Source organism: Dermacentor variabilis, chromosome 3 (genome assembly GCF_050947875.1).
Source record: "Dermacentor variabilis isolate Ectoservices chromosome 3, ASM5094787v1, whole genome shotgun sequence".
Classification (NCBI taxonomy): Eukaryota; Metazoa; Arthropoda; class Arachnida; order Ixodida; family Ixodidae; genus Dermacentor; species Dermacentor variabilis.
The window spans coordinates 227886828-227914327 of record NC_134570.1 but is presented as its reverse complement, the minus strand read 5'-3'; the positions used below and the strand labels follow the sequence as shown (position 1 = coordinate 227914327).

The following is a 27500-nucleotide window of genomic DNA, read 5'->3' as shown; positions in this document are numbered from 1 at the left end:
GCGAAGCAGCCCTTTTCATTAAAAGTGGTATTGAATTCTCTTTACTACCTCAACTTCCAAATGTTGAATCAATATGGTGCAAACTAAAACTTGGTAGTCTCGCTATTGTTATCGGTCCTATCTACCGTCCCCCAAATTCCGCCCCGACGTATTTGCGGCGTTCAGTGATTATATTGTCGGACAAAAGCTTAACTGTTCTAAACTGGTACTAACCGGTGACTTTAGTGCACCCGCTATAGATTGGCATTCGTTATCATCAACTGGTCGTGATAGGATAATTTGTGATTCGTTAATTGACATGTCAGTACCTCTCGATCTATCGCAGCTGGTTGTTGATACAACGCGCGAAGATTCTGTCATAAATCTTTTTTTGTCAATGATGACTTGGTAAAGAATGGATATCAGTGCTGTGTTGTTGACGGAATTTCCGACCATAAGGCTGTTATTGTTCATTTAAATGTTGCTTGTGTACCAGTACCACCAACGTTTAAAACTGTCCTTAATTTTGAGCGTGCTGACGACACTTCTATTATTGCTAAACTTGCATCATTTTTTGATGAATTTGGTGTCTTCTAGTGAACACTACAGTGTTGATATGTTGACTAACCAGTTTTATAGTATATCTAATGAGTGTAAAGCGCAATTTGTTCCTCAAAAGAGTATAAAACGCCATGCTACCCACCCATGGTATACCAGACCAGTTATACAACTCAAACGTCGCATTAAGCGACTGAGAAAACGGCGGAATGCACACAATAATGACGGGGAGTCCCTAAATAAATTACTTAAACTAAAAGCCAAAATGAGTGAAGCTGGAAAGTTCTATTTCAATACCACATCATCCTCTTTAATAAAAAAATTCCTCTTAAGTTTTGGAAAACCATCAACCCTGCTACCTCCGGCCCGTCATCCTTCGTAATAAATGATGTGTCCTGTTCGGACCCTTCGACAATCTCGGAGGCGTTTAATGGCTATTTCAAATCTGTGTTTGCAGATGACAATGGTATCACCTCCGACATTGGTATTATCCAGGAAATGGCTCCGTTTCCAAGAATTGAAATTAGCTATACGGGCATTTATAACCTTCTCTTGAACGTCGACATTACTAAGGGTGCCGGACCGGATGGCATAACAAAGACGTTTTTGTAGCGCTATGCAGAAAGGAATGCTCATTACCTAACCATAATTTTTGTAAATCTTTAGAGACATGTACTGTACCGGCCATTTGGAAAATCGCCAATGTAATTCCTGTGTTCTGATCGGGTAATAAGCTACTAATTTCCAACTACAGGCCTATTTCATTAACGTGTACTTGTTGTGAACTCTTAGAGCACATAATTCCCAAACATGTCCTTCAGTATTTCACTACTAATAATATATTGCCGCAGAATCAACATGGTTTCCGCTCTGGCTTTTCTACAACTACTCAACTCATTGAATTCACTCATGACATCACTTCGGCTCTAAATAATCGAGGTCAGGTTGATGCCATATTCATAGATTTTAGCAAAGCGTTTGATATGGTGTGCCACAGAAAACTTCTTCTTAGGCTTCGTAAAATTTTTAATGATGACAAAATAGTCGGCTGGATAGCTGATTGGCTACATTTAAGATCTCAGTATGTTACTTTTAATCACGCGCAGTCATCGTCGGCCACAGTCACTTCCGGGGTACCGCAGGGCTCAGTTCTTGGGCCCGTGCTGTTCATTATTCATATTAATGATGTCGCACAGGTCATTAGGGACACATCAGTGAAACTGCGATTGTGCGCTGACGACTGCGTGCTCTGTACCAGAGTAACTAACAGACGAGATCAAGAGGTTCTTAACAATGTATTTTCGTCCTTTTGTGGTTGGAGCAACGCGTGGCAAATGAGTATTAATTACCAAAAAACTGTAAATATGACTTTCACTAATAAAAATAAAATTATGGGTTTTACGTGCCAAAACCACTTTCTGATTATGAGGCACGCCGTAGTGGAGGACTCCGGAAATTTCGACCACCTGGGGTTCTTTAACGTGCACCTAAATCTAAGTACACGGGTGTTTTCGCATTTCGCCCCCATCGAAATGCGGCCGCCGTGGCCGGGATTCGATCCCGCGACCTCGTGCTCAGTAGCCTAACACCATAGCCACTGAGCAACCACGGCGGGTACTAATAAAAAGCAGCCGTTCAGTTTCAGTTATGGTTACAATGGGTACTACCTAAATTCTGTGAACACCTTCAAATAGCTTGGCGTTACCTTCACTCAAAACTTAAAATGGCACCTTCATATTGAAAATAATTTGCGCTAGGGCACTTAGGAAACAGGCATATTTAAAGCGAACCCTCAAGTGCTCTACTAAGGACTGCAAACTAACAGCTTATAGATCCCTCGTCAGACTATTACTAGAGTACGCCTCAGTGTTATGGGCACCATACACTGCACTTGACATTAGTAAGCTTGAAGCCATAGAAAAGAAAGCAATACGGTTCATTTTTCGCCGATATGATCGCAACTTTTGTCCCTCATCTCACGCATGCGCATTGTCAATAGAACCCTTGGCTCATCGACGCACACTTGAACGTATCACTTTGCTACATAATATTGTACACGGCAAAAAGTAGCATTCATGCAAAGATTTCCTTCAGTAATCCCACTGGGCGTGCCACGCGCCGTTCCCACCCACTTAATATTGTCCCTTTCCAGTCTTTTGTAAATCGTTTTAAGTAGTCGTTTTTTCCAAGCACTGTTGCAATTTGGACCAACATAGCTGGTTCCTTGCGGGAAAAACCTAATAAAGAGTTTTTGAAAGCACTGTCTAACCACATTTTGCAATGACGCTTCAAATTCATTGTATGTTGTTTTGATTTGTCTGGTGTATCCACTCCTGCTATGTCTCATGTATTGAGACAGCAGTATCTAAATAAAAAAAGGCAGACGAGCCAGCTTCTTACATTTGGGAATCAGCCGGGCGCCTCGCATGGCCTTTAGCACAGTAGGCTGGTGGTGATCGCTTCGTCAATGGCTTCGCTACAGGCTCCGGTGCTATAACCCGTGAAGAACGCGGGCCCGTTGCCGCCGCGACACGCAACCGGCGAGCCGCCGGGGCCCTCATGGCGAGCATCTCGCCTTGAACTCTTAGACGAGCGGCGCCAACGGTGGTCAGTCCAGGTCGTCAATGATATCCAGGATACTAAAGCCAAGGGACGACCCCGCGTCCTCGTCTAAGGCTTCTGGCAGACGGCTCCTTTACCTGCAGTGTCAGACGCACAGTAGTGGTAACGTTCAGCCAGGGACGGTGCCATGGTTGTAGCGTAGGCGAGGCAGCTACGGCCGCTGCGGCGATGGCTTGCGAGCCGGTACGATCAGTCAAGATTCGATCGAAATGCATCCACTTTTATCGGCGAGCAATTATCGCTATTGGAGATGATCAATGCGAATGAATTTTGCCAAAATAGAGACAGTTATTTTTATAAGTATAAATATGCATAATTCTACTGTCGCAAAAGTGGTAACCTCAGATTATTTGCGAGCTTCCTTCTACAAGCCGGCTTTATTTACGACACTGCAATACCGACATTCAGCTTCAACTGTGTGTTCGAGAACACATAAAGCGCAGCTGTTAGGCGCCCGTTCATGCGGCGAGATCGGGCCTTTCTGTCGTAATGAAGTGAACGAGCACATCGAAAGTTGAAAGAGCGTGGAGCGTAAAGGTAGATGAAAGGCGGCGACAACGAAAAGAGCGTGAGGAGGAAAGCAAATGAGTAGGGTATGGCCAAAGCGGGAGAAGAAAAGCGTAGTGCCACGCAAGACGGGCTTTGCGGCAACGATGGCTACGAGATGGCGCCAAGGTAGCGCGCGTCGTCTCTATGGAAATAAAGCGCTGTATGAGCGATGTCTGTCTGCAGTGGCTTCTGTTGTGAATCAGGCCCACACGTCATCCACGTGTTGCTTGTCGCGATCTCCCGATTAGTGAGTCGGTCGCGCTACAGTTCGTTCCGTTTGCAACGTGCCGCTGAAGACAGATTGTCCGCGCCAGCAAATATATTGCGAAATTAAAATACGTATAGAGCTGCGCTAAAATTTCGCATTAGGGAGTATCATAACCTTGGGCAATTTTTTTGTTCTTCCCCGATCTCTCTGCTTTCTCAGAGAGACAATGTTTTGGGCTTTAAGAATGCCAAATTCCTGTAAGGCATCTCGAACGCCTTCGTGACCTTTGTTTAAGCGCATTATTGCTGTAGAAGCAGCCGTCTCCAGAATAAGGCAAGAACCGAATTTTTTTTCCACACACAAAAAACGAATTATGCAGTTCAGACGCTCAACTGCATTTCTATGTTCCCCGTGGATACAGAAAAAAAAAGTCGACATTCACTTCAGTCTATGCTAGCAGACGAAGGCGAAAGCCTGCGCGCTCGCGAGACATTTATTAAATTACCTGATTCGAAATATTGTTACTTCCCATACTTGTTTTCTCCCACTAAAGGTCATAGTTTTGAGTGCATTAATTAACATCCCGTTAATTACCACAAAAGGTGGTGGGCTCGTCTCCCAACAATGGTCTTTAGTTTGACCATCAGTGGTGGCTCCATCAAATTTGGTGCCATAACGTTTTGGTCCCATCAAAGGCAGGAGGTTGGAGTGTCTTAGCTTTGCCTTAATAAACACCAAAGGTCGAGGTTTCGACTCCCACCAAAGGCCTCAGACTCGAGTGTGTTAATTAACTTTCCGTTAATTAGAACCAAAGGTCGTGGGTTCGACTCCCAACAAGTTTACAAAAACAAAGAAAAAAATTCCCCAGTTCCTATTACGTAAATAATATTGCACTCAGTACCACTGAGCAATTTAAATACCTCGGAGTTAAGTTTTCTGAAACGCTTGACTGGACTAATCATGTTAGCTCAATTTGCGCAAAACCTTACCGTCTTCTTCACTTTTTCCGACAAAATTTTAAGCATTTTCCTTCATCCCTGAAGGCAACCTTGTATTTAACAAACGTAAGGCCTATTCTAGAATATGCATGCGTTACCTGAGATCCATAGGCTAAAAACCTCCCAGACAAAATAGAACGCGTCCAGAAGCAAGCAGCACGCTTCGTAACAGGAAAATATAATTTTACTACGAGAGGATCCGGATACGGGAAGGGTTGGGTTGGAAAACTCTTTCTTCACACAGGAAAATCAAAAGATTGAAATTCCTTTATAATGTATAAAAAAGTAAAACTAGTATCGACAATACACTGTTCATCAAGAAGCCGCACTACGTTTCATCCAGGAGAGACCACGCTAACAAAATTAGAGCTTATCAGTGCCGTACTAATGTGTTTAAGTATTCATTTTTTCCTAACACGATTAACGATTGGAATGAGCTCCCTAATGAAGTGATGGCAGCGTCTGGTATTGAAAATGCTGTTGAGAGCCATACTCTTTGATTGTTCTGTTATTCATCTCTGCACGTACGCTACTGTTTTTTTTCTGTTGGTTACTTTGTTACCTTGTTTGATACTTTGTTAGTTTGTCTTCCGCTGTTGCGATTTTCAGGGCTTAAACAATGTTGCATTTACTGGTGTATTCTTTTGATGTTGCTGAATATTTTTTTCGTTGTGACCACCTGTATTTTAACCCTCCTTCGATAATGCCATGCAGGCAATGCAGGTATACCGAATAAATAAATAAATAAATAAATAAATAAATAAATAAATAAATAAATAAATAAATAAGATGGTTTGGGTTAGGCTATCAACAGCGGTACTGTCAAGGTTGGTGTCATTGAATTTTGGCCCCCCAAGGGTCGAGTTTTCGACTCTCACGAGAGGCCATAGGTTCGAGTGCCTTAATTCACTTTATAATATTGAACTTCGCCTTAATTAACATCATGAGTAGTTGATCTGGGTGCACTAATAACTCTCTTAATTAGGTATGAATTAACATCATCTTGATTAACACCAAAGGTGGTGGGCTCGTCTCCCAACTATGATCTTTGGTTCGACCATAAATGGTGGCTCCATCAATTTTGGTGCCATTTAATTTTTGTCCCATCAAAGGCCGGGGGTTGGAGTGTCTTAGCTTTGTCTTAATTAACACCAAAGGTCGAGGATTCGACTCCCACCAAAGGCCGCAGACTCGAGTGTCTTCTTTAACTTTCTGTTAATTAAAACCAAATGCATGGGTTCGACTCCCACCAATGGCTGTGGGTTAAACTATCAATAGCGGCACCGTCAATGTTGATGCCATTGAATTTTAGTCCCACCAAAGGTCGAGTGTTCGACTCTCACCAAAGGTCGTAGGTTCGAGTGCCTTAATTCCCTGTATAATATTGAACTTCGCATAATTAACATCAAAGGTCGTGGACGTGAGAGTCCTAATTAAGTCTTGTAATTAAGTACGTAATAACATCATCTTAATTAACACCAAATGTGCTGGGCTCGTCTCCCAACAATGATCTTTCGTTCAACCATCAATAGTGGCTCCATCAATAGTGGCTCCATCAATAGTGGTGCCATTGAATTTTGGTCTCACCAAAGGTCTAGGGTTCCACTCCCTATTAAATTTGGTGTCATAACGCCGGACGGCGTAAGGCCGGAAATAATTTTTTCTCCCATGAGCCGTCAAAGGCTTTCGCCTTAGCGTCTCGCTTACGATCTGATCAAGAAACGCCAATGTATGAAAGCCTCAACCCTACAGCTAGAATAGAACTGGCAGAACTTTCGAAGTTAAACAACAAGCGTAAGACAGCTGACATAAGGAACTATAATATAGATAGAATTGAACATGCTCTCAGGAACAGAGGAAGCCTAAAAGCACTGAAGAAGAAATTAGGAATTGGCAAGAATCAGATGTATGCGTTAAGAGACAAAGCTGGCAATATCATTACTAATATGGATGAGATAGTTCAAGTGGCTGAGGAATTCTATAGAGATTTATACAGTACCAGTGGCACCCACGACGATAATGGAAGAGATAATAGTCTAGAGGAATTCGAAATCCCACAGGTAACGCCGGATGAAGTAAAGAAAGCATTGGGAGCTATGCAAAGAGGGAAGGCAGCTGGGGAGGATCAGGTAACAGCAGATTTGTTGAAGGATGGGGAGCAGATTGTTCTAGAGACGCAATGCACAATGTATACGCAATGCCTCATGACTTCGAGCGTACTAGAATCTTGGAAAAACGCTAACATAATCCTAATCCATAAAAAAGGGGACGCCAAAGACTTGAAAAATTATAGACCGATCAGTTTACTGTCTGTTGCCTACAAAGTGTCTACTAAGGTAATTGCAAATACAATTAGGAACGCCTTAGACTTCCGTCAACCAAAGGAACAGGCAGGATTCCGTAAAGCCTACTAAACAATAGACCATATTCACACTATCAATCAGGTGATAGAAAAATGTGCGGAATATAACCAACCTTTATATATAGCTTTCATTGATTACGAGAAGGCGTTTGATTCAGTCGAAAGCTGAGCAGTCATGGAGGCATTGAGGAATCAGGGTGTAGAAGAGCCGTATGTAAAAATAGTGAAAGATATCTAAAGCGGCTCCACAGCCACCGTAGCCCTCCATAAAGAAAGCAACGAAATTCCAATAAAGAAAGGCGTCAGGCAGGGAGATACGATCTCTCCAATGCTCTTCACAGCGTGTTTACAGGAGGTGTTCAGAGACCTGGATTGGAAAGAACTGGGGATAAGAGTTAATGGAGAATACCTTAGTAACTTGCGATTCGCTGATGATATTGCCTTGCTTATTAACTCAGGGGCCAACTGCAATGCATGGTCACTGACCTGGAGAGTCAAAGCAGAAGGGTGGGTCTAAAAATTAATCTACAGAAAACTAAAGTAATGTTTAACACTCTCGGAAGAGAACAGCAGTTTACAATAGGTAGTGAGGCACTGGAAGTGGTAAAGGAATACATCTACTTAGGGCAGGTAGTGACCGCGGATCCGAATCATGAGACTGAAATAACAAAAGAATAAGAATGGGCTGGGGTGCGTTTGGCAGGCATTCTCAGATCATGAAAAGCAGGTTGCCATTATCCCTCTAGAGAAAAGTGTATAACAGCTGTGTCTTACCAGTACTGACGTACGGGGCAGAAACCTGGAGGCTTACGAAAAGGGTTCTACTTAAATTGAGGACGACGCGACGAGCTATGGAAAGAAGAATGATAGGTGTAACGTTAAGGGATAAGAAAAGAGCAGATTGGGTGAGGGAACAAACGCGAGTTAATGACATCTTAGTTAAAATCAAGAAAAAGAAATGGGCATGGGCAGGACAAGTAATGAGGAAGGAAGATAACCGATGGTCATTAAAAGTTACGCAATGGATCCCAAGGGTAGGGAAGCGTAGCAGAGGGCGGCAGAAAGTTAGGTGGGCGGATGAGATCAAGAAGTTTGCAGGGACAAAATGGCCACAATTAGTACATGACCGTGGTAGTTGGAGAAGTATGGGAGAGGCCTTTGCCCTGCAGTGGTCATAACCAGGATGATGATGATGATGACATGAGCGTCTCATATGCCTTCACCTGAATGCTGGTGAAAATTTTAGAACGAATTGCTGCTGACTATGCCAGGCCTCACTTGTACTTTCACCAGGAAAGCTCACCGTTTCGGCATAACATGTGACTGTGAGCCGCACCTATCGAACGAGAAGAGGAACACGATGTCCCTACGGCTATCATGCCTGGACTTTAATCATTTTTCGCCGTGTACGAGTTCGGAAAACGCCGTGTCGTTTTCGCATGAAAAGAGAAGGTGGAACAAGAAATTTGATATCAAAATCTAAGAAACAATATTCTACATAGAAAAAGCGATATTTTGACCTGCACGTACCCTTTAATAAGCAAGGTGTGCGCTATGCGAATGCAGCCAACTCCATAATATTGAATGTAATCATTATTACTGTATTAACATGTGTACTTATTTATCATTTTTCCAGGAACTGCATTTCATACGCCTACAACCTGGAGTTATCGCTCAGCGCAAGATGCGCCTGCATGATTTGGACCTTACTCGAATCTTATCGTTGATTTTGTTGTGCAAGTTCTCACTGAACTTCGTGTGACCAGTTTGTACACGCAACGCGAATTGTAGGAGGATACTCTCTCGAAGGCATGCGGACATGAACGATTATGCTGGAACCTTCGACGAGTCATGTATAAAAGCCAATGCGTTTGACCCGCAGATAAGATTCTCGACGATCGCCGACATTGCTCGCCGCTATCGTGTTAGTTGTTTTGCTGGACACAAGTTCACTCAACAAAGAGTCAAGTTTGTAACTCATAGTTTTGACACTGCCTAGTTCTTCACCGTTGCTACAATACGACAGTATTATTCAGCATCTCGAAGTGTTCTTATCATGAGCATAACAATTTACCAAAAATAATGTCGAACTCTTAATGTATTGACTGAAATACGAAATGTACAATAGAACGGTCGTAGGCTGTATGACAAAATTTACCAAGGACTATGACACTCCCTAATGCAAAATGTGAGCGCAGCTCTATACGTGTTTTCATTTCGCGATATATTTGTTGGCGCGGAAAAGCCATCTCGTGCGGCACATTGCAAACCGAGTGAAGAAGTGTGCCGCGACGGCCTCGCTCATCGGCAGATCGCGTCTGTGACGCGTGGACGCGATTAACAGCAGACAGACCTCTGCGCATGCAACGATCTGTTTCCATATATGGTATCGGTGGATGCGCTCGCCGGAGGCCTTATCAACGGAGTCAAATGTGAACAGACAACACCCTACTCTGGCACCATCTCGTAGCGGTCATCGCCGCAGAGCCCGTCTTTTGCGGCACTACGTTCTCTTCTCACGCTTTCGCCATACCCTGCTCCTCCGCTTTCCGCCTCATGGTTCCGCTGCACCCTCATCCTCCGCTTTCCTCCTCGCACTCTCTTCAGATCGCCATCTTTTGTCACCCGCTGAGCTCCGCGTTCGCTGTCTCATTGTTTGCTCTGCTCGTTCGCTCAGTTACATTTCATTTCATTTCTTGATACTGTCAGCCCTCATCGGGCTATTACAGGAGTGGAGAATAAAAACAACAACAGAAACATAGAATGCGACCAAGCTACAAGCTTTGAGTCACAAAGCTTGTCTTAGAATCGAAAGTATGAACTACAACATACAAGGGAAAGTAATAAACCATTCACAATTTGGCACCGCATCGTCATAGACACAATAAAAGTCACACATGTAAAAGTAAATGCATACATGTTGGGTAATTCACTATGAGTTATTAGAAAAATTGTGCTTTTAAGACTTTCTAAAAAAGGTAGTTAAGGACATCGAGGTTACAAGAGAGTCGGGTAACAAATTCCAGTCTCTTATCGCCCTAGGACAAAAACTGAACTTGAAGCAATCATTGCGGGCGAGTGGAGGAGGTATGTACATATTATGACGATACCTCGTTGACGCGTTCATAGGAAGCTGAAAATAATCATCTGGTTTAATGTCTACTTGATGGCGAATATTTTCGAAGAGGAATTTTAATCTGTCATATTTAGTTCTGAGCTCAAGTGGTGCTAGATCAGCTAATTGACATAACCCTGTTGGAGAATGGATGCGACGATATTTATTAAATATAAACCTGGCAGCTAGCCTCTGTATTCGGTCAAGTTTAGAACAGTTAGTTATGGTGTGTGGGTCCCAAACGATTTTAGCATATTCAATAATTGGTCTAACTAGAGTTTTGTAAGCAAGAGATTTAATTTCAGGGGTTGCCCGATTGAGGTTCCGCCTCAAAGACCATAGGGCTATAAGCGATTTAATGCACACATTTTCTGTGTGTGTATTCCAGCGTAAATCTGATGTAAAAGTTAAACCCAAGTACTTATGTTTTTCAACGTTCTCGAGTTTGTCGTCATCAATGTAGTACGAGTAACTAAGGGTACGCTTTTTACGTGAAATAGACATAGACACTGATTTTTGAGGGTTTATGACCATTTGCCATCGTTCCAGCATTTTTTTTATTTTTTGTGGATTTGACTTAAGTTCTTCTTAGTCTTGTCTCGATTGAATTTTGTTGTAAATGACGCGGTCGTCCGCAAACAAACGCAGCGGTACAGTGATGTCCATTAGGCATATCACTAATAAATACGAGAAATAAGAGTGGTCCTAGTACCGTGCCCTGAGGTACACCAGACTCTACAAGTGAGGGTACATACTGGCAGTTTCCAATTTGAACATACTGTTCTCTGCAATGAAGGTAAGACGTGAACCATTTCGTGATTGGGGTATTTTTAAATGTGGCTTCTATTTTGTGTAATAACTTCGGATGAGAAACTTTACGCCGAGGATGCGGACGCCGTAACGGGCGCCTGAGAGCTGCGCTCTAATGTTTGCTCGAATTCTTCCCATAAAGATAGCTTTAGCAGATTTATTTTAGCGCGATTGTAGAGATGAAGTGCGAAGTTTTGATTTTATAGCATGTGACTAGGCGCTTGCGTGCAGTTTGCACTACACTAAATTTGCATTCTGAGCGTTCACATTTATCAGGTCGACGTTCCAGCCGGTTTCGTCTAATTCCCAACACTTGTCTCTCAGTTTAAATGATCCGTTTTTCTCTTTATTGTTTTACAGACGGCAGATTGCATGTTCGGTCAAGAAGAGGCCATATTTGTGAGTTTGATGTCTGTATTTATTCTAAATCTATTTTATGAATTCTTCAAGATATGTGAATGATTGTTCTTCACTGGTGTCATTTACTAATTTTGCCGTGAAGTGATGATGCAACACGTTTCCCGTAAAGTGGTTGCACTTGTTCTTTGGTGGCCTCCCTTTGAAGCAAGACGCCAGTGCTATTGAAATGGAAATAATTTCTGGATAAATGTGCAACGCGCTCACGCTACCATATAGCTTTGCCTCAGAGTGCTTAGAAAGTATAAGCGTGGAAAAGAGAATGCCTCTTTGTTCTAGAACCTGCCCTTGACTGAATGGTCTCTGTGGTTGAGCTTCATGGAGCAGGTGCGATTTATTCACAAAATACTGTCGAGGGGCGCATTTAGAGCGAATGTTTTATTCAGCCAGACGCTGCAGCGGTGCCGCCAACGTTACAAGGCTGATTTTAAAAATATACAGACAAAAACAAGTTTGAACACAGAGCGGAGTGAAATAGCCGATTACACGCGACGTTGACAAAGGACTAACAGCCTCACGCTAAAATGTACCATAACCTCCTAGTTCGTACAGCCGGCGCCGAAGCGAGAGATGATTCAACGTTTGGTTCGTAATAGCAGATATGTCGACAATGGAGTCGTGACTGGTACCTCTGTCGCCATCGGAGTAACGCACCAGCACGACTCCATCTCCAGGAGCAGGTGCAAGACAGCACGATAGTAAAAATTTGTTATAACATGGCGGGATATGATGAAAGAATAGATTTACGAAGTGAAAATTTTCTTCAAATCTAAGTAGATATATGTTATGTAAAACATTGTTTTAACCCGTAAGATCGTCCTGATATAACGAACTAGATTTGTTCCCGAAAGTGAACAATCCCTGCTTTTGGACACCGAATATCAAGGTTTCCGCGGCTAAAGGCCGCCGAGCAATACTGATCTTTGTCATCACTGCACGTAGCTGGGCGTAAGCCGCAGTTTCTTATCGTCACCGCTCTTCCCTCGGGTGTGCCTCACAAGCTGGTGTAGCCAAGCGTTGCCTCTGAGATAGCACATCGGCTGCGCTTAACATATGTGTATGCCTGCGCTACGCACCACACTGAGGAGTGCGATGCTTGCTGGTGGTGGCCATTGCATCCCTCTCTGCGGCGCACCGCGCTGGCTGGTGCAGCTAGGCGTAGCCTGCTACATTTCCCCGGTGCACGTGAAATTTCGAAGGCCACGTCACGTGATCACCGTCATGTTCGTTGGCCTCCTCATTCGCAAAGCGGAGCAGCGTGAGAGCGGTGGATTAGGCTGGATCAGCTGCGTAGTCGACGCGCCGGGTTTTGTCCCAAGTGCTGCTTACGAGGGATTTTCTTCGCGTAGCAGTGTTCAAGCTGTTTTCCTTAACGGCATCGCTATTTTGCCGGTTGGGCAGGTGCGAACGAAAGACCATCACATCGAAAAACAGGCCACTTACCGTAGAGGCCGTCGCGTCAGGTTCTATGCATTTCTGTGTTGGGCTCATCGAAAGTTCTTTTGCTGTCTCATGAAAATTTCGCCACTAAGTAACCATGTAGCCCTACCGCTGGCGGCAAAGTCATCTTCTTCTATGCATGTTTAAGATTGCGCATACCATTGCGCATACGTTGCAGTAAATAAAATTATGCATATAACGAACTGATTTCGACTTTCCCTTCGATTTTGCTTTAACGAAGCATTATTGCATTGTATGGCGTGTGCTTGATGTCGCATATCGAAACCTAGTGACTGAAAGCAGGGCCAGACATTCGAATCAGCTAGAAGCAGCTGCGTGGTGACATCAACGGGCGCGGGAATGTGGCGGGGTTTTCGTGAAGTGGATTGCATTGCGCATAACCGCGTAGTTACTTCTTGTTTGACAATTTCTAGTGTTCTAAAAATAACACAATGACAGAATAGGCGGGAACGTTGAGCCTTGTCCGTGATTACTTGGCGCAATAACAGTAAGGCTTACAGGAAAGGCACAATAAACGTGAGAGAGCGAAAGTTGTCACCATCTGGGATTCTATAACGTACAATATTCCAATTTGCTTTTATTCCAATCTATTGACGTAAACATTACATAACCGCCGACGATAGCATTGGACTATGGCCCGCAGCGTCGTGTGAACAGTTCAGTCAAATGCTCCCCTCGTTTATAAGTGGTCATTTTTGTTTACTTTCGCAAAAAAAATAACATTGCCCACTTTGAGCGCTTTTTATTATCTGATCTGCTGGCAACAGACGAGAAGCACGCTCAGGTGGAGAGGGCCTAGACGGGGCCGAGCCACCGCAGTGAGAATAAATAACCGAGGTTGTCGTCTATGATTTATCCGCTTCCCCTTACTTAGCCTACAGTAGCTAGTCGAAAATCGCGGCGCCGTGCAACAGAAGGCTAACAATGCCGCTAAAACCAATCCTCAGCAGATAAGAGATGACAGAGGTGTCTATACGTGCCGAATGGGCTCGATGCAGTTTTAATGCCAGGCAAGAAGTTTTAGTATACACAAAGAAGTCCACGCTCTCCGGCAGGTGCGAATAACCAATGCTTCAGCGATTGACGAGCAGCCATGTTATATTGCTTTCTGAGCGGGGCAGCCTCCGGCTATTTGGAAAAATAGTCAGAATTGTTCGGCATATTAATGCATACTTGACGCGGGCACGTCCCTTTGACGAGGTGAGCCTTCGCAGTTTTGTGACGTCGCTTGAGAGCCCGGCGAAATGGGGCCCAGCTCGAATACTTTTGACCAATAGCGGAGGGTTAATGGCGAAAAGCGTAAAATCAGAAATAACCATTTTTCTTTTGTTTGGTGTAATCCTGCATAATCAGTGTGTACACGTCGTATCAGATAGAGAGCTACTGCGGTTTCGTGACGTCGCCCGACAGGCAGGTGAAGTGGTATTGGCTAAAAATTATTTGACCAGTCATGGATGGCTGATTGCAGAATTGCAATATAAAACTTTGCAATAGCTTTACGTTGCAGCGCCTTTGTCCCGATGCCATCGTGTTAACACTAAGCGTGTGCCCTGCAGTTTTGTGCGTGTAATGGTGCGGATGGGGAGCCAATGGATTGGCATTGCCTGAAAAAGGCGGAAAAAGGGCATGGCAGCTGAGGGAGTCAAGTTCATCATGTCGCTAACCAAGCTGCACTTAACCCTCCATGCAACGGCATGGAGGGTTAAGGCAACCAGCGCCGGGGCTGGTTCCCTGGAAAGTGTGGTGACTGAGTTTTGCCTTCGCGTGGCAAAAAGTGGGCCACGGAGTTTTTGTGGCATCAGACACGTCGAATGCTTCGACAGCATGTGCCAAGAAAGGTGGTCACTGAAGGAAACAGCTCCCACAAGCTGGGTGAAGTGCCGCTTCCTCAGGACGTTAGGTAGGTCTTCAGTTGTGGCCAGCACTCTGTCCTGTCTCTTGGTTTTTCCTCTTTTTGTATGTCTTCTAACACTGCTGCGAAGAATAAATCACCAGCTAGCCTTTCAGCAAAAAATATTCAAGTTCATATCTAATTCTCTGGGCTTTTCGTAAATTTTTCAATGGTATCGTTATCACTTGGTCTCTATCCTGCTAACGTAAACTACAAAGGACAGAACGTTAGAGTTGTGCATAGGAGAAAAAGTAATTTCCTTTCAAGTAGAAGCCTTCTTCGGAGACGATGCCCGGAATCAGGTCGGGGAGACGTTCTCTTAAGTGCAGGTTCTGATAACACACCTAGCACCTTAAATGAATCTTTCAGTTGAAACTGGCAGTATAATAATTCCACCAGGGCCGGGTATCCAGCTCCTTCTGCTCTAGCTTCTCTTTCTCCAGTTTTCGTCCTAAGCACTGAATGTCTTTATGTATGAATTAGTGCTTCGTGCTGTCTTGCGTTTAAGGGACAGAAAATTGTTTATGGATATTGTAGCAATGAACCTCTAGAAACATCATACGTGGTGGACATAATGGTTATTTGATCCACGAAGGACAACAAGGAAGGTAGGAAAGAGAAAAGTAGAAGGCAGGGAAGTTAACCAGAATAACGTCCGGTTGGCGACCCTACACCGGAGAAATGGGAAAGGGGAAACTAAGATCACAGAGAGAGAGAGGAGGGAAGGGAAGAAGGAAATTGCGGTGAGTCCGCTGACGCGTGTGGTCTTACAGAAATTGCATTATAGTCACAGATGGTCGCACAAACCCGTCGTCCTTAAGAAGCACAAAAACGCCTTCGCCCCTTTATGGGCCGACGGGGGCGGTGTTCCAGCAGCACCTGCACAGAAAGCGGCCGCTTGTCCAGTTTTTGGAAAGCTTTGGCAAGTTCTTGTCTCTCTGGGGCATATCGTGGACAGTGGTACAGCAGGTGGTCGAGGTTTTCTTCGGTGCCACAGACCTCGCATGCTGCACTGTCAGTCACTGCAATTAATGCAGAGTATGCCTTTGTGAATATCTTATTTTGTTATAGCGCAAGCTTGACACGGACAACAGAAGGCACATCTGACACACACAGCGCTACTTTCAACAACAAATTTATTTCTCGTTCTCGTCGCTATATATACCTCCTCGACCCGTCATACAGCACGTGTAAAAATTTTTGGAAGAATAAACAAAGAATATAAACTGGGAACCACACGTAGGCAGTTTCTTGACTCACATATTCACAGACATGTACACGTTCAACGCGAACAAAGATAATTCAGCTCTTTTGAAGATAATGAAATGGAAGGCTTACTGACGCATGCATCGCCGAATGTTGATATGTGTCTGGCTTCTATTATCAAGCGCGTCATTTCACACCTGATTCTACTCATGATGAATGTTTCTTCAAATCTTGGTTTGCACTTGCATCTGTGGCAATGGATGGCAAGAAAGCCGTCAGCGGCCAAGCTGTTAACTTTGTTACTGTGTTCTCGCAGCCTGTCATTTATGCATCTGCCTGTTTGACCGATGTAGGATCGTCCGCACCCGAGGGGAATACGGTATACCACACCGGCGATGCAGTCAATGAATTTGTTTTTATGTTCTTTTTCGCATGCGCTACTGGGATTCTTTCTGGCCTTGTGTTTTTACAGAGGCTGACCAATTTATTAGGTGCCGAAAATACAACGTTGATGCCGCTCCTTCCAGCAATCTTCTTTATTCTATGGGAGAAACCGTGTATGTAGGGAATTACGGCAACCTTTCTTTTGTTCATGTCAGCGCTGGAAACGTGCACCTGCTCCGAACTGCTTTGCTACGCCTTCTTAAGCAGTCCTTCTGCGACTGACACAAGCAAGTAGCTCGGGTAACCAGTGCAGCTTAAACGCGAGGCTTGCCGTTCGAATCTATCGTGCGTTAGGTGTTGGCGTGATTTTTTCAGTGCTTCGTTGAAACACATCTTCGCGATTCCCCTCTTCACATGCTTTGTATGCGCGGAATGAAATGGTAAAAGTGGCTTACTTGCCCTAAGTTCATAACACCAGCAGGTTCCGTTATCGGTGAGCACGAACTTGATGTCAAGGAATCTAATCCTCCTGTCACATGGCCTTTCAAAGGTCGCTTCTAGTGGATTTAGACAGTCACGAATAGCGGTAAAAACAGGAGCACATTCATTAGTAAAACAAGCGGATGAACAGTCAATAAGAACTAAAAAGTCGTCAACATATCTAAAAACTTTTACAACCTTAGATTCGTGAAGGCGCTGTGACAGGTCTCTGTCAAGTTTGGCTAAAAACAGACTACTTAGCACTGGTGCTAGGCAAGAACCTATACACACTCCTTGTTTCTGCAGATACAGGGTACCTTTGTTATCGAAAAACGTAGATGACAAATCACACCTAAGGAATTCTAAAAAAATTGTCAATGGATGTACCTGCTTCCGTGATAAACCTAATGGCACCATATGTAACTATGCAACTGTTAATAATTCAGATTATGGCAAAGAATAATAAAGGTCTTTAACATCGGCAGAGAAGGCCTTTAAACGTTGATTTTCATGAGCTCTTACAAAATTTAAAACCACCTCAGAATTTTTTGTCAGGAAAGGGTCACTGATGTCTAGCAAGTTTAGTTTTTCTTGAAGGTACATGGCGACAGATTTCTGCCACGTGTCCCTCTCAGAAACTATCACCCTGAACGGTACACCTCCTTTGTGAGTCTTAGCGCTGGAAAATACTTCCATACAATCCTTCTTGCTTTTTTTATGCTGTTCATCACACCTTGTAGATACTTCTTTTTACACAATTGTTGTGCTTTCGCTCTGACCTTATTGCAAGAGGCGTCATTTCTTTCATTAAAAACTGCCGAAATAGCGTTGATAGCTTTCTCATTGAATTCTTCATGCGAAAAAACTGCGAAGCCGCCTTCTTTATCAGCTGGCAGCACACACAGATCATACTGTAACAAGTATGATTCTACGTGTTTCACAGGTAATTTCTGACGCGGAGGTTTACAGCTTTTTAAGGCGTCGACTCCTTCGGAGTTGATCCTTGTGACCTCGTCCTCTGGAGCACGTCGAGAGACCTGATGCACAGTAGATAAAAGTGCAGGCCTTTTCTTCGGGGACTGCAGCGCAAACTTTGTTCCGAGCCCCAAGACATCCCGTACAGGTTCAGGGAGGCAGAGTCCTTGCGGTGTATGTAAGTTGCAGGTCGCATTCACGCGCACTTTGCTCACCCAGTTACGTAGATGCCTCAGCTGAAGATTCCAGTGGAATTCCGTCATTTGGTCTGCCAGCTGTAGATGCTTTCGGACTTGCACTTCCGCTGTGTGTGGTTCATAGGTGCTGCGCAGCTGCGTCCCCAGAAAGGCTCTGAGGCATGACACATATCGCGAAGCATGACACATATCAACATTCGGCGACGCATGCGTCAGTAAACTTTCCATTTCATTGTCTTCAAAGAAGCTGAATTATTTTTGTTCGCCTTGAACGTGTACATGTCTATGAATATGTGAGTCAAGAAACTGCCTACGTGTGGTTCCCAGTTTATATTTTTTGTTTATTCTTCCAAAAATTTTGCACATGCTGTATGACGGATCGAGGGTGTATATATAGCGACGAGAACGAGAAATAAATCTGTTGTTGAAAGTAGCGCTGCGTGTGTCAGATGTGCCTTCTGTTGTCCGTGTCAAGCTTGCGCTATAACAAAATAAGATATGCCGTACCAACAAGCCCCTATTGCTATCCTCATCGGCCTTTGTGAAGGTAACTCCTAACCAAAGGCGACAGAGAAGCGCTGCTTCATGTCGAGGAAGTCCGAGTGGAGGTCGGAGGTGTTTTTGTTGGTGCAGTCGATGCAGTCGTGCAAGTCGTAAGTTTGGCGAGTTCCACTCGGTCGCCAGGTGTCGAAGCTGCCTTGCAGCGCCTGTCCTCGAAAGCGGAATTGGAACGCTGTGGTCTTCTTGATGTGCGGTGCGAGCAGCGTTATCGGCGGAATCATTGCCACTGATTCCACAATGGCCAGGTATCTATTGAAAAACGACCTCGTGACCTTTTTGTTGGACGTCATGGTAAAGTTTCACGATTTCGCATGTCAATTGGTCATGACATCCGTGTCGGAGAACTGACTGCGTGCACTGTAATGCCGGTTTTGAATCACAGAACAGAGCCCAGTTTCTAGGTCTTTCAGAATCAATGAATTCCAGTGCTCGACGCAGGGCCGCTAGTTCTGCCGCCGTTGAGGTCGTGACATGCGATGTCTTGAACCGCAGTGTCATTCCTCGCGTTGGTATAACCACGGTACCACCAGAACTGCACGACGTAGTCCATCCATTGGTATAGATGTGCTCGTGCTTACTGTACTTGTCATGCAAAAGAAGCAAGCTCAGCTGTTTTAGAGCAGGGGCTGGTAAATATGTCTTCTTTTGTAGTCCAGGAATCATTATATGTACTTGTGGATGGCTCAAACACCACCGAGGAAACGCTGGCTTGGTCGCAGGTGCGTACCCTGAAGTAAACGACGCATGATGTGCACTGACAATACCGCAAAATGTCGAGCAGGGCCTTGCAGCAGTGGGGCTCGCCAAGTGGTGGGCAGGGGTCCAAGCATAATGCCTGAGAAGCATACGCATTGTCTCAACGGTAATGTGCGTCGTGATTGGGTAATCCTGCGCAAGGGCACTGGTTTCAGCCGTTGATGCACTGCGTGGTAAGCCAAGACATATCTTAATGGCTTGGGCTTGAATACTCTGAATCGTACGCTGGTTAGTCTTGCAGCTGTTGGATATTGCAGGCAGGCTGTATCGCGGGAATTCAACGAACAACGCCATGTACAGCTGTAATATAGCGTGTATAGATACTCCCCAACTTTTTCCTGCAAGGAACCTGAACAGGTGACACATAGCATTCAGCCGCTTTTTCACGTAATTCACGTGCGGAGTCCAAGACAGGTCTCTGTCAATTGCGAGTCCCAACAACCAGTGACTTCTGCTGTATGGTGTAAGTTGTCCGTTAATAGATACGCCGTAACCAGACACTGGCTTCCTCATTAATGCCACCATTGCGTGCTTTCCGCATGAAATTTCAAGTCCTTGTTCACGAAGGTAGCAAGATGTCATTGTGGCTGCCTTCGAAGCCGAGCGCGAAGCTGAAGCCGTGTCACACCTGATGCCGAAATGCAGATGTCGTCAGCATAGATGGAAAGTCGTACGGTGCTTGGCAGGCTGTAAACTACTCCACTGAGGGTGATTGACAAGAGTCGGGCTAAGCACTCCGCCTTGAGGGACTCCTCGGCTACCGTAATGCTTGGATGTCGGGCCATTTTCTGTGTGAACGTATAATGGACTCCTCTGTAAGTAGTTGCACACCCACATAAACACCTTACCACCAAGTCCGACGGCTTCTAACGTGCTAAGGATGGCTTCATGGGTGACATTATCATAAGCCCCTTTAACGTCTAGAAACAGAGCAGCAGATAGTCGCTTACAGGCCTTTTGGTGTTGCACAAATGTTATCAAGTCAACAACGTTGTCTGTTGACGAACGGCCGCGTCTGAATCCGGCCATAGCATGTGGATAGATTTCATAGTACTGTAAGTACCATTCCAGACGTGTTAAAATCATTATTTCCATTGTTTTTCCGACACAGATGGCAAGTGTGATCGGACGGTATGAGGAAATGTCCAAAGGTGACTTGCCAGTTTTAAGGAGTGGAATGAGGCGAGTTGACTTCCATTCTTGCGGAACCGTACCCGTTTGCCAGGAGTCGTTGTACAGGAGCAAGAATGCCTTCCGGGCTTGGTATCCTAGGTTACACAGGGTTACACGGTATGTAATGCCGTCAGGTCCTTGTGCTGAAGAACGCCTGCACAAAGCCAGCGCAGCTTCTAGTTCTTCCATAGAAAAAGGGCATTCCATGCGGGGGTCACGTGAGAACAGTGGGTGGTCGAGCGTTCCCGTACCCGTTCCATCGGAATTTGCTTCGCCAGCAATCTTTCTGCAGAAAGATTCAGCGACGTCAATATCTCTACATTGTAGATAAAGTGCCAGAGATTTAAACGGGTGGCGCTGACCAAAGGTTGTGCGAAGGCCACGAACAGTCCTCCATATCAACGACAAAGATTTTCGTGGATCCAGGGACTCGCAAAAGGATACCCATTGTCGCGAAACCAGCTTGTTCATGTGATGCTGCATTTCCTTTTGTGTTCGTCTAGCCAATCTCAAATCATGATTGGACTTCGTGCGTCTACATCTTCACTCCGCACGATAGCGAATTGGTCGAAGTTTCGATAGTTCGATATCGAAATCGGTGGGGGAAGAACTCTTCGAAAACAAATGCGTGGTTGTTTGTATGACATCCTTTATCGCGCCCTATAGGTTATAGGAGGTGCCGTCACGACAACAGCCTTCCATTATTATTTTGTATTTAGGCCAATCGGTGCACTGGACGGTACTGGAGAACTTGGAGCTAGTCGTTTAAACCTTCGATCATCAAATAAGTTGGGATGTGCAGTAACCCGCGTTTCTAAATCCGAAAACCAGTGCACTCTTCTCGAAAGCGAACGTGAAACGAAGGTAAGGTCCAAGCAGCTGCTATACGCTGATCCACGTAGATAAGTAGGGCTTCCATCATTTGACAGGCAAAATTCGCGTTCAGAGGCAAAAGACACCAACGTTCTGCATCTAGAGTTCACTTTGGAGCTTCCCCATAGGTAGGCGTTAAAGTCACCAGTGGGCACCCACGGCTGTGGAGTCGATGTCAAAATTGCCCGTGGGCGCTCACAGTCTAGACGGCTTGTTGAAGATAAATAGGCTCCAAGAATTGTGAACGTGAGCTTTTTCTTCTTCACTGTTAAGCAAACGTATTGATTTGCTTCGTCAGGAGGTACTGAGTGTTGTACATAAGTCAAGTCACGGCGTATAAACACAACCTTGCTGCACTGTCCGTGGATAAAGGACATAAAGCACTAATACCCGAACAGTCTGATGGGAGCTGACAGGTTGGGCACGCAAATCACGATAATGGGGAATTGGTGCGTAAATGATGATCATGAAAAACTTTATTTATCCCTCTTTAAAGGGAAGGGAAGTCATAGAGGCATTACGGAATCAGGGTGCAGACGAGCCGTATGTAAATATACTGAAAGATATCTATAGCGGCTCCACAGCCACCGTAGTCCTCCATAAAGCAAGCAACAAAATCCCAATAAAGAAAGGCGTCAGGCAGGGAGATACGATATCTCCAATGCTATTCACAGCGTCATTACAGGAGGTATTCAGAGACCTTGATTGGGAAGAATTGGGGATAAAAGTTAATGGAGAATATCTTAGTAACTTGCGATTTGCCGATGATATTGCCTTGCTTAGTAACTCAGGGGACCAATTGCAATGCATACTCACTGACCTGGAGAGGCAAAGCAGAAGAGTGGGTCTAAAAATTAATCTGCAGAAAACTAAAGTAATACTTAACAGTCTCGGAAGAGAACAGCCATTTACAATAGGCAGCGAGGCACTGGAAGTCGTAAGCGAATACATCTACTTAGGGCAGGTAGTGACGGCGGATCCGTATCATGAGACGGAAATAATCAGAAGAATAAGAATGGGCTGGGATGCGTTTGGCAGGCATTCTCAGATCATGAACAGCAGGTTGCCATTATCCCTCAAGAGAAAAGTATATAATAACTGTGTCTTACCAGTACTCACCTACGGGGCAGAAACCTGAAGGCTTACGAAAAGGGTTCTACTCAAATTGAGGACGACGCAACGAGCTATGGAAAGAAGAATGATAGGTGTAACGTTAAGGGATAAGAAAAGAGCAGATTGGGTGAGGGAACAAACGCGAGTTAATGACATCTTAGTTGAAATCAAGAAAAAGAAATGGGCATGGGCAGGACATGTAATGAGGAGGGAAGATAACCGATGGTCATTAAGGGTTACGGACTGGATCCCAAGGGAAGGGAAGCGTAGCAGGGGGCGGCAGAAAGTTAGGTGGGCGGATGAGATTAAGAAGTTTGCAGGCATGGCATGGCCACAATTAGCACATGACCGGGGTTGTTGGAGAAGTATGGGAGAGGCCTTTGCCCTGCAGTGGGCGTAACCAGGCTGATGATGATGATGATGATGATGATGATGATGATGATGATGATGATGATGATGATGATGATGATGAAAGGGAATGGGGCAATGGAATAGAGGTTGGGGGAGGAAATACTTGAAGTAGGCCTCCTTTATCCGCTCAGCCAACATCGGGCCTGGAGCTGCGCAAGGCAGCCTCCCACTGCTTCTCACTAGATAATAATTGCTTGGGGAAAGGGGAAAGGGGGTGCTTAGGGCACCCACACATGATGTGGTTTGAGTCTGCTTTGGGAGAGACACAGAATTTACAAGAGGGAGAAAGGTAAATGGCGGGATGAATGCGGTGGAGGAGGTAAGGGGACGGAAAGGTGCGAGTCTGCAGCTGTCGCCACAGAACTTCACACCTACGCGGGGATTTGCCGATGAGTGGCGGAAAGGTTAACCGGTCTAATCGGTAGATAGTGTGTACAGATGTCGTGGTAAGTAATAAGTCGATCCCGCGCTGTAAACGGCGCCTCCTCCGTGGCGAAGTCCGACACATCTGATGCCTGAGCCTGGACTGTAAATCCTCGGGCACTGGCATGAGCCGCCTCATTTCCGGCAAGGCCCTCATGCGCGGGAGTCCAGATTAATGCCACAGTTTGTTGGAAAGGATGGGCCATGAGGAGAGAAAGGGTTGGTTTAGAGACCCTACCCGCTCCGAAGTTATGTATGGCTGCTTTGTAGTCACTAACGATAACTGATGAATTTGGGATTGTGAGAGCCAGGGCTAAGGCCGCTTCCTCCGCCTCCTCCGAGGAAGAGCCAGGAATGGAGGCGGCCGCAGCGACCTGGCCGTGAGAGTTAATGACTGATATTGCGCAATGATTTCTGTTCCCATATTCAGCGGCATCAACATAGAGCACGTCTTTTGAGGTGGAGAATTGTTTTTGGAGAGCCTTTGCTCACTGCCTCCGACGCTGTTTGTGGTGCACAGGGTGCATATCTTTAGGAATTGGGGGGATGCAGAGGTTCTCGTGTATGTGACGTTGAATGGTGTATTTAGTTTTGATGATGGGTGCCGGAGTGATAGAAAGAGTTCGTAGAATGTCTCGACCTGTTGCGGTGTTAGAAAGTCTGCTATATTGGGATGTGAGGTGGGCTTCTGTGAGTTCAGTAAGTGTGTTGAAAGTTCCAGTAAGCATTAGCCTTTCAGTGGAGGTACGTATGGGGACCCCCAGAGCGAATTTATATATTTTGCGTAAGAGAGTGTCGATCTTATCTGATTCTGATTTAAGGAAATGTAGATATGGTGTCGCGAATGTAATCTTACTGATAACGAAGGCCTGGATCAAGCGGAGAAGTTCGGCCTCCTTTAGTCCGCCATGTTTATTGGAGACTCGCCCTAGAAGGCGCAGGGTGTGATCGACTGTGGTGTGGAGTGTATGTAGGGTATATGTGTTGAGCCGGTTGCTTTGAATGTGTAAACCGAGCAGCCGGAGCCTGTCCACTCATGTAACGGGGATGTGGTTTAGCATGACCTGCACACTAGACATGTGTTTTCCGGCCCCTCAGTGGGATGGCAGAAGTAGTAGCTCGGATTTTTAGAGGGAACATGTGAGATTCATAGCCCCGGCATGAGCCACGACGGCGTCTGCTGCGGCCTGTAGAGTGTCTTGAATCTCTCCATCGGAGCCGCCAGTCGTCCAAAGAGTGATGTCACCGGCGTAGAGTGAAAACTTGAGATCGGGAATAGACCGCAATGCTTGCGCCATCGGCATCATAGAAACATAAAAAAAAACAGTGGACAGCACTGAGCCTTGGGGCGTGCCGTAGCTACCTAAAGCGTACGAAAGGGATTGCTCTGTGCCTATGTGTATCGTTGCGCTACGGTTGGGTAAGAAGGTACATATGTAGTCATATGTCTTTCCGCCAACCCCAATGAGAATAAGCTCTCGGAGGATGGCGTAATGTGAAACGTTATTGAAGGCTCCGTGGAGGTCCAGACTGAGAATTGCTTGCGTATCTAAGGGTCTATTGGGTGTAATGATGTCATCCTTCATTCGAAGCATGATATCTTGGCATGAGAGATTTTCCTAATCTACCATTTCTGATGGATAAAGATTGTTGTCTTCCATGTATTTACTGAGTCGGTTGAGGATGACGTGTTCGAGTGTTTTACCTAGACAAGAGGTTAGTGATATAGGCCTGAGATTAGAAGTGTTGAGTGGTTTGGCTTTGGGATAAAAATTTTCCTGGCATCTTTCCGCGAACTAGGGAGGGTGCCAGTGTCAAAGCAGTGATTGAAGTACGCCGTGATGGCTGTGACAGAGTTGTCATCTAGACTGCGGAGTATTTTATTGTTAATAAGGTCGGGGCCTGGTGCTGACATTGTGCGCAGAGTTGCGAGGGCATGGCGAACCTCTGCTTCCGTGATAGCGGCGCTAAGTAGGTCGTTGGGTTCGCCAGTATATTTTGGCATGTCATACTTCTGAGCGGGAGGCAGATGTTTATGGCGGAGGTCGTCGAAGAATCCGTTGAGATTGTTTTTCTGTGCATGTAGCAGTTTGTTTATGCTCCGGTTGTGGTGTGTGTGCGATGTGGTAGGGTCTAATCAGTGTCGCAAGAGTTGCCATGTGCGCTTGTTATCGAGGTTGTCATGTATGCTTTCACATACCTGGCCCCACCGCTGGCAGGCCAGTTGTGTGGCGTACTCCTGCATCTCGAGGTCTAATTTGGAAATTCTGAGTCTTAGTTTTCGGTTCAACCGTTGCCTCTTCCACCGTATGAGAAGAGACTGTTTGGCTTCCCACATGTGTAGTGGCTTGGAATCAACCGTAGTGAGAGCGGTTTCGGGGGGCAGAGTGGTAGTGTGCATCTGGGCATCTGAGTGTAGTTGCTGAACTCATCCTGAAATGTCTTGAATGTTTGTGAGAGCTGATATCTGGCGGGCCTCTCGAAAATTGTCCCATTTTGTGAGGCTGAGGCGTTTGGGTGCAAAGGGTTTTTGTTTGAATTGTAGTGTGATGGTAATTATGTAATGGTCGCTACAGAGGTTAACTTGTGAGTTGTGCCGTGTGACGTGTTGGATTCTGTGTGTAAGCGTAAGATCGGGGGAGATGTCCTTAGCTACGCTGTTGCCTAGCCTAGTTGGTGCATCGATGTCGTTATATAATGTGAGTCTGTGGTCTTGTATGTGGATCCATAGGGCTCTGCCCTTAGGAGTAGAAACGGGGTGACCCCACAAATGGTTGGGTGCGTTGAAATCTCCAAGAATTAGGAGGGGGTGGAGGGTGGCAGGAGCAATAGCTTGAGCGAAAAGGGAGTCAAAGCGGTGATGTTTGTCTTTTGGGCGGCTATAGATATTGAGAGTGTAAAGGCCAGACGCATTATTTTTGCGAGGAATAATTTCTAGAAAATCGTGCTCTATATTGACGCTGTCGAATTAGGAGTGATTGGCAGTGAGGTGCTTTTGCATAAGAAGTGCCGTATCCGGCCGGGAGACCTTATTGGTCTGATAGTATAACCTGGGAAGCTGATTAGTCCGTGAGTTTGCTGAAGCGCAATGACAGCTGGGAGATTAAAAGAGGAGGCTAGAAACTGCTGGAGGTGTGCTTTCTTTTTTCTAAACCCCCTACAGTTCCACTGCCACACTTCAAACTCGGAGCGTGTCGGGTTATTGGCCATTGTTAAGCGGAGCTGGTGGGTAGGCGGACCGAGCAGGTGCAACTATGGTAGGATGATTCGTGGTGACTCCAGCTATCCAACTTGTAGTTTGTTGGATGTGTGCTTGTACGAATTCAATAAATTTGTCGAGCTTTTCATTCCTGGCTGTGTATCGATTTTTTCAATTGCAGTGAGTATATTATGGAATTTAGTCTCAGAAGCGGTTAGCCTGTCGTTATAATTTAAGATTGTCTCGTCCAGGGTGTCCTCTGATCGCGGAGTGCTCGGAGTTTTACGTTTGCTGGGGGGAGGGTGAAGCGGTTCCCGTTCAGTGGAGGGGCTAGTGTCCATGGGGCCGTGTGAAGAGGTTTCAGGTAGGGCTGATGGATGATGAGTCAAAAGGGTCGTGTTAGAGAGAGGGGCTTCACAGGTTGTAGTAGAGGGGTGACGAGATTGGAGTTCTAGTTTGAGTCTTTGAATTTCGGCTTTTATAATTTTATTTTCTTCAAGGAGGAATTCATTATTAGCAGTCTGGTTTCAGGAGCAGCTGGAAGAGGCTACTTTAGCCCAGGTTACCTGGGGTGGGTTGTGCGAGGAGTTTGCGAGAGTAGGGCTTGATGATAGAGCTGGCCAGCCGACGTCTTGGGTTGCATAGCCAGGCCCGCGGTCCTTGCTTTTGCTGCGACTTCTTCGCCGGCTTGAGTCGCGAGTGCGGTCGAGACGGCGAGTTCCGTTGGTGGGTGAAGTGTCTTGTTTATGCCTGGGATGTGTAGGGCGCGATTTGAACCT

The 27500-nt window shown here is 45.5% G+C and overlaps 1 protein-coding gene across 1 annotated transcript in view; it reads left to right on the top strand.

The window, feature by feature from the left end:
- Nucleotides 1-27500, top strand: part of LOC142574432 (uncharacterized) — a 243301-nt gene that overhangs the window by 172585 nt on the left and 43216 nt on the right. Inside the window, exon 5 of the mRNA XM_075683515.1 lies at nt 11562-11600. Within this exon, the coding sequence (XP_075539630.1) occupies nt 11562-11600 (39 nt within the window). The remainder of the gene's footprint in view (nt 1-11561; nt 11601-27500) is intronic.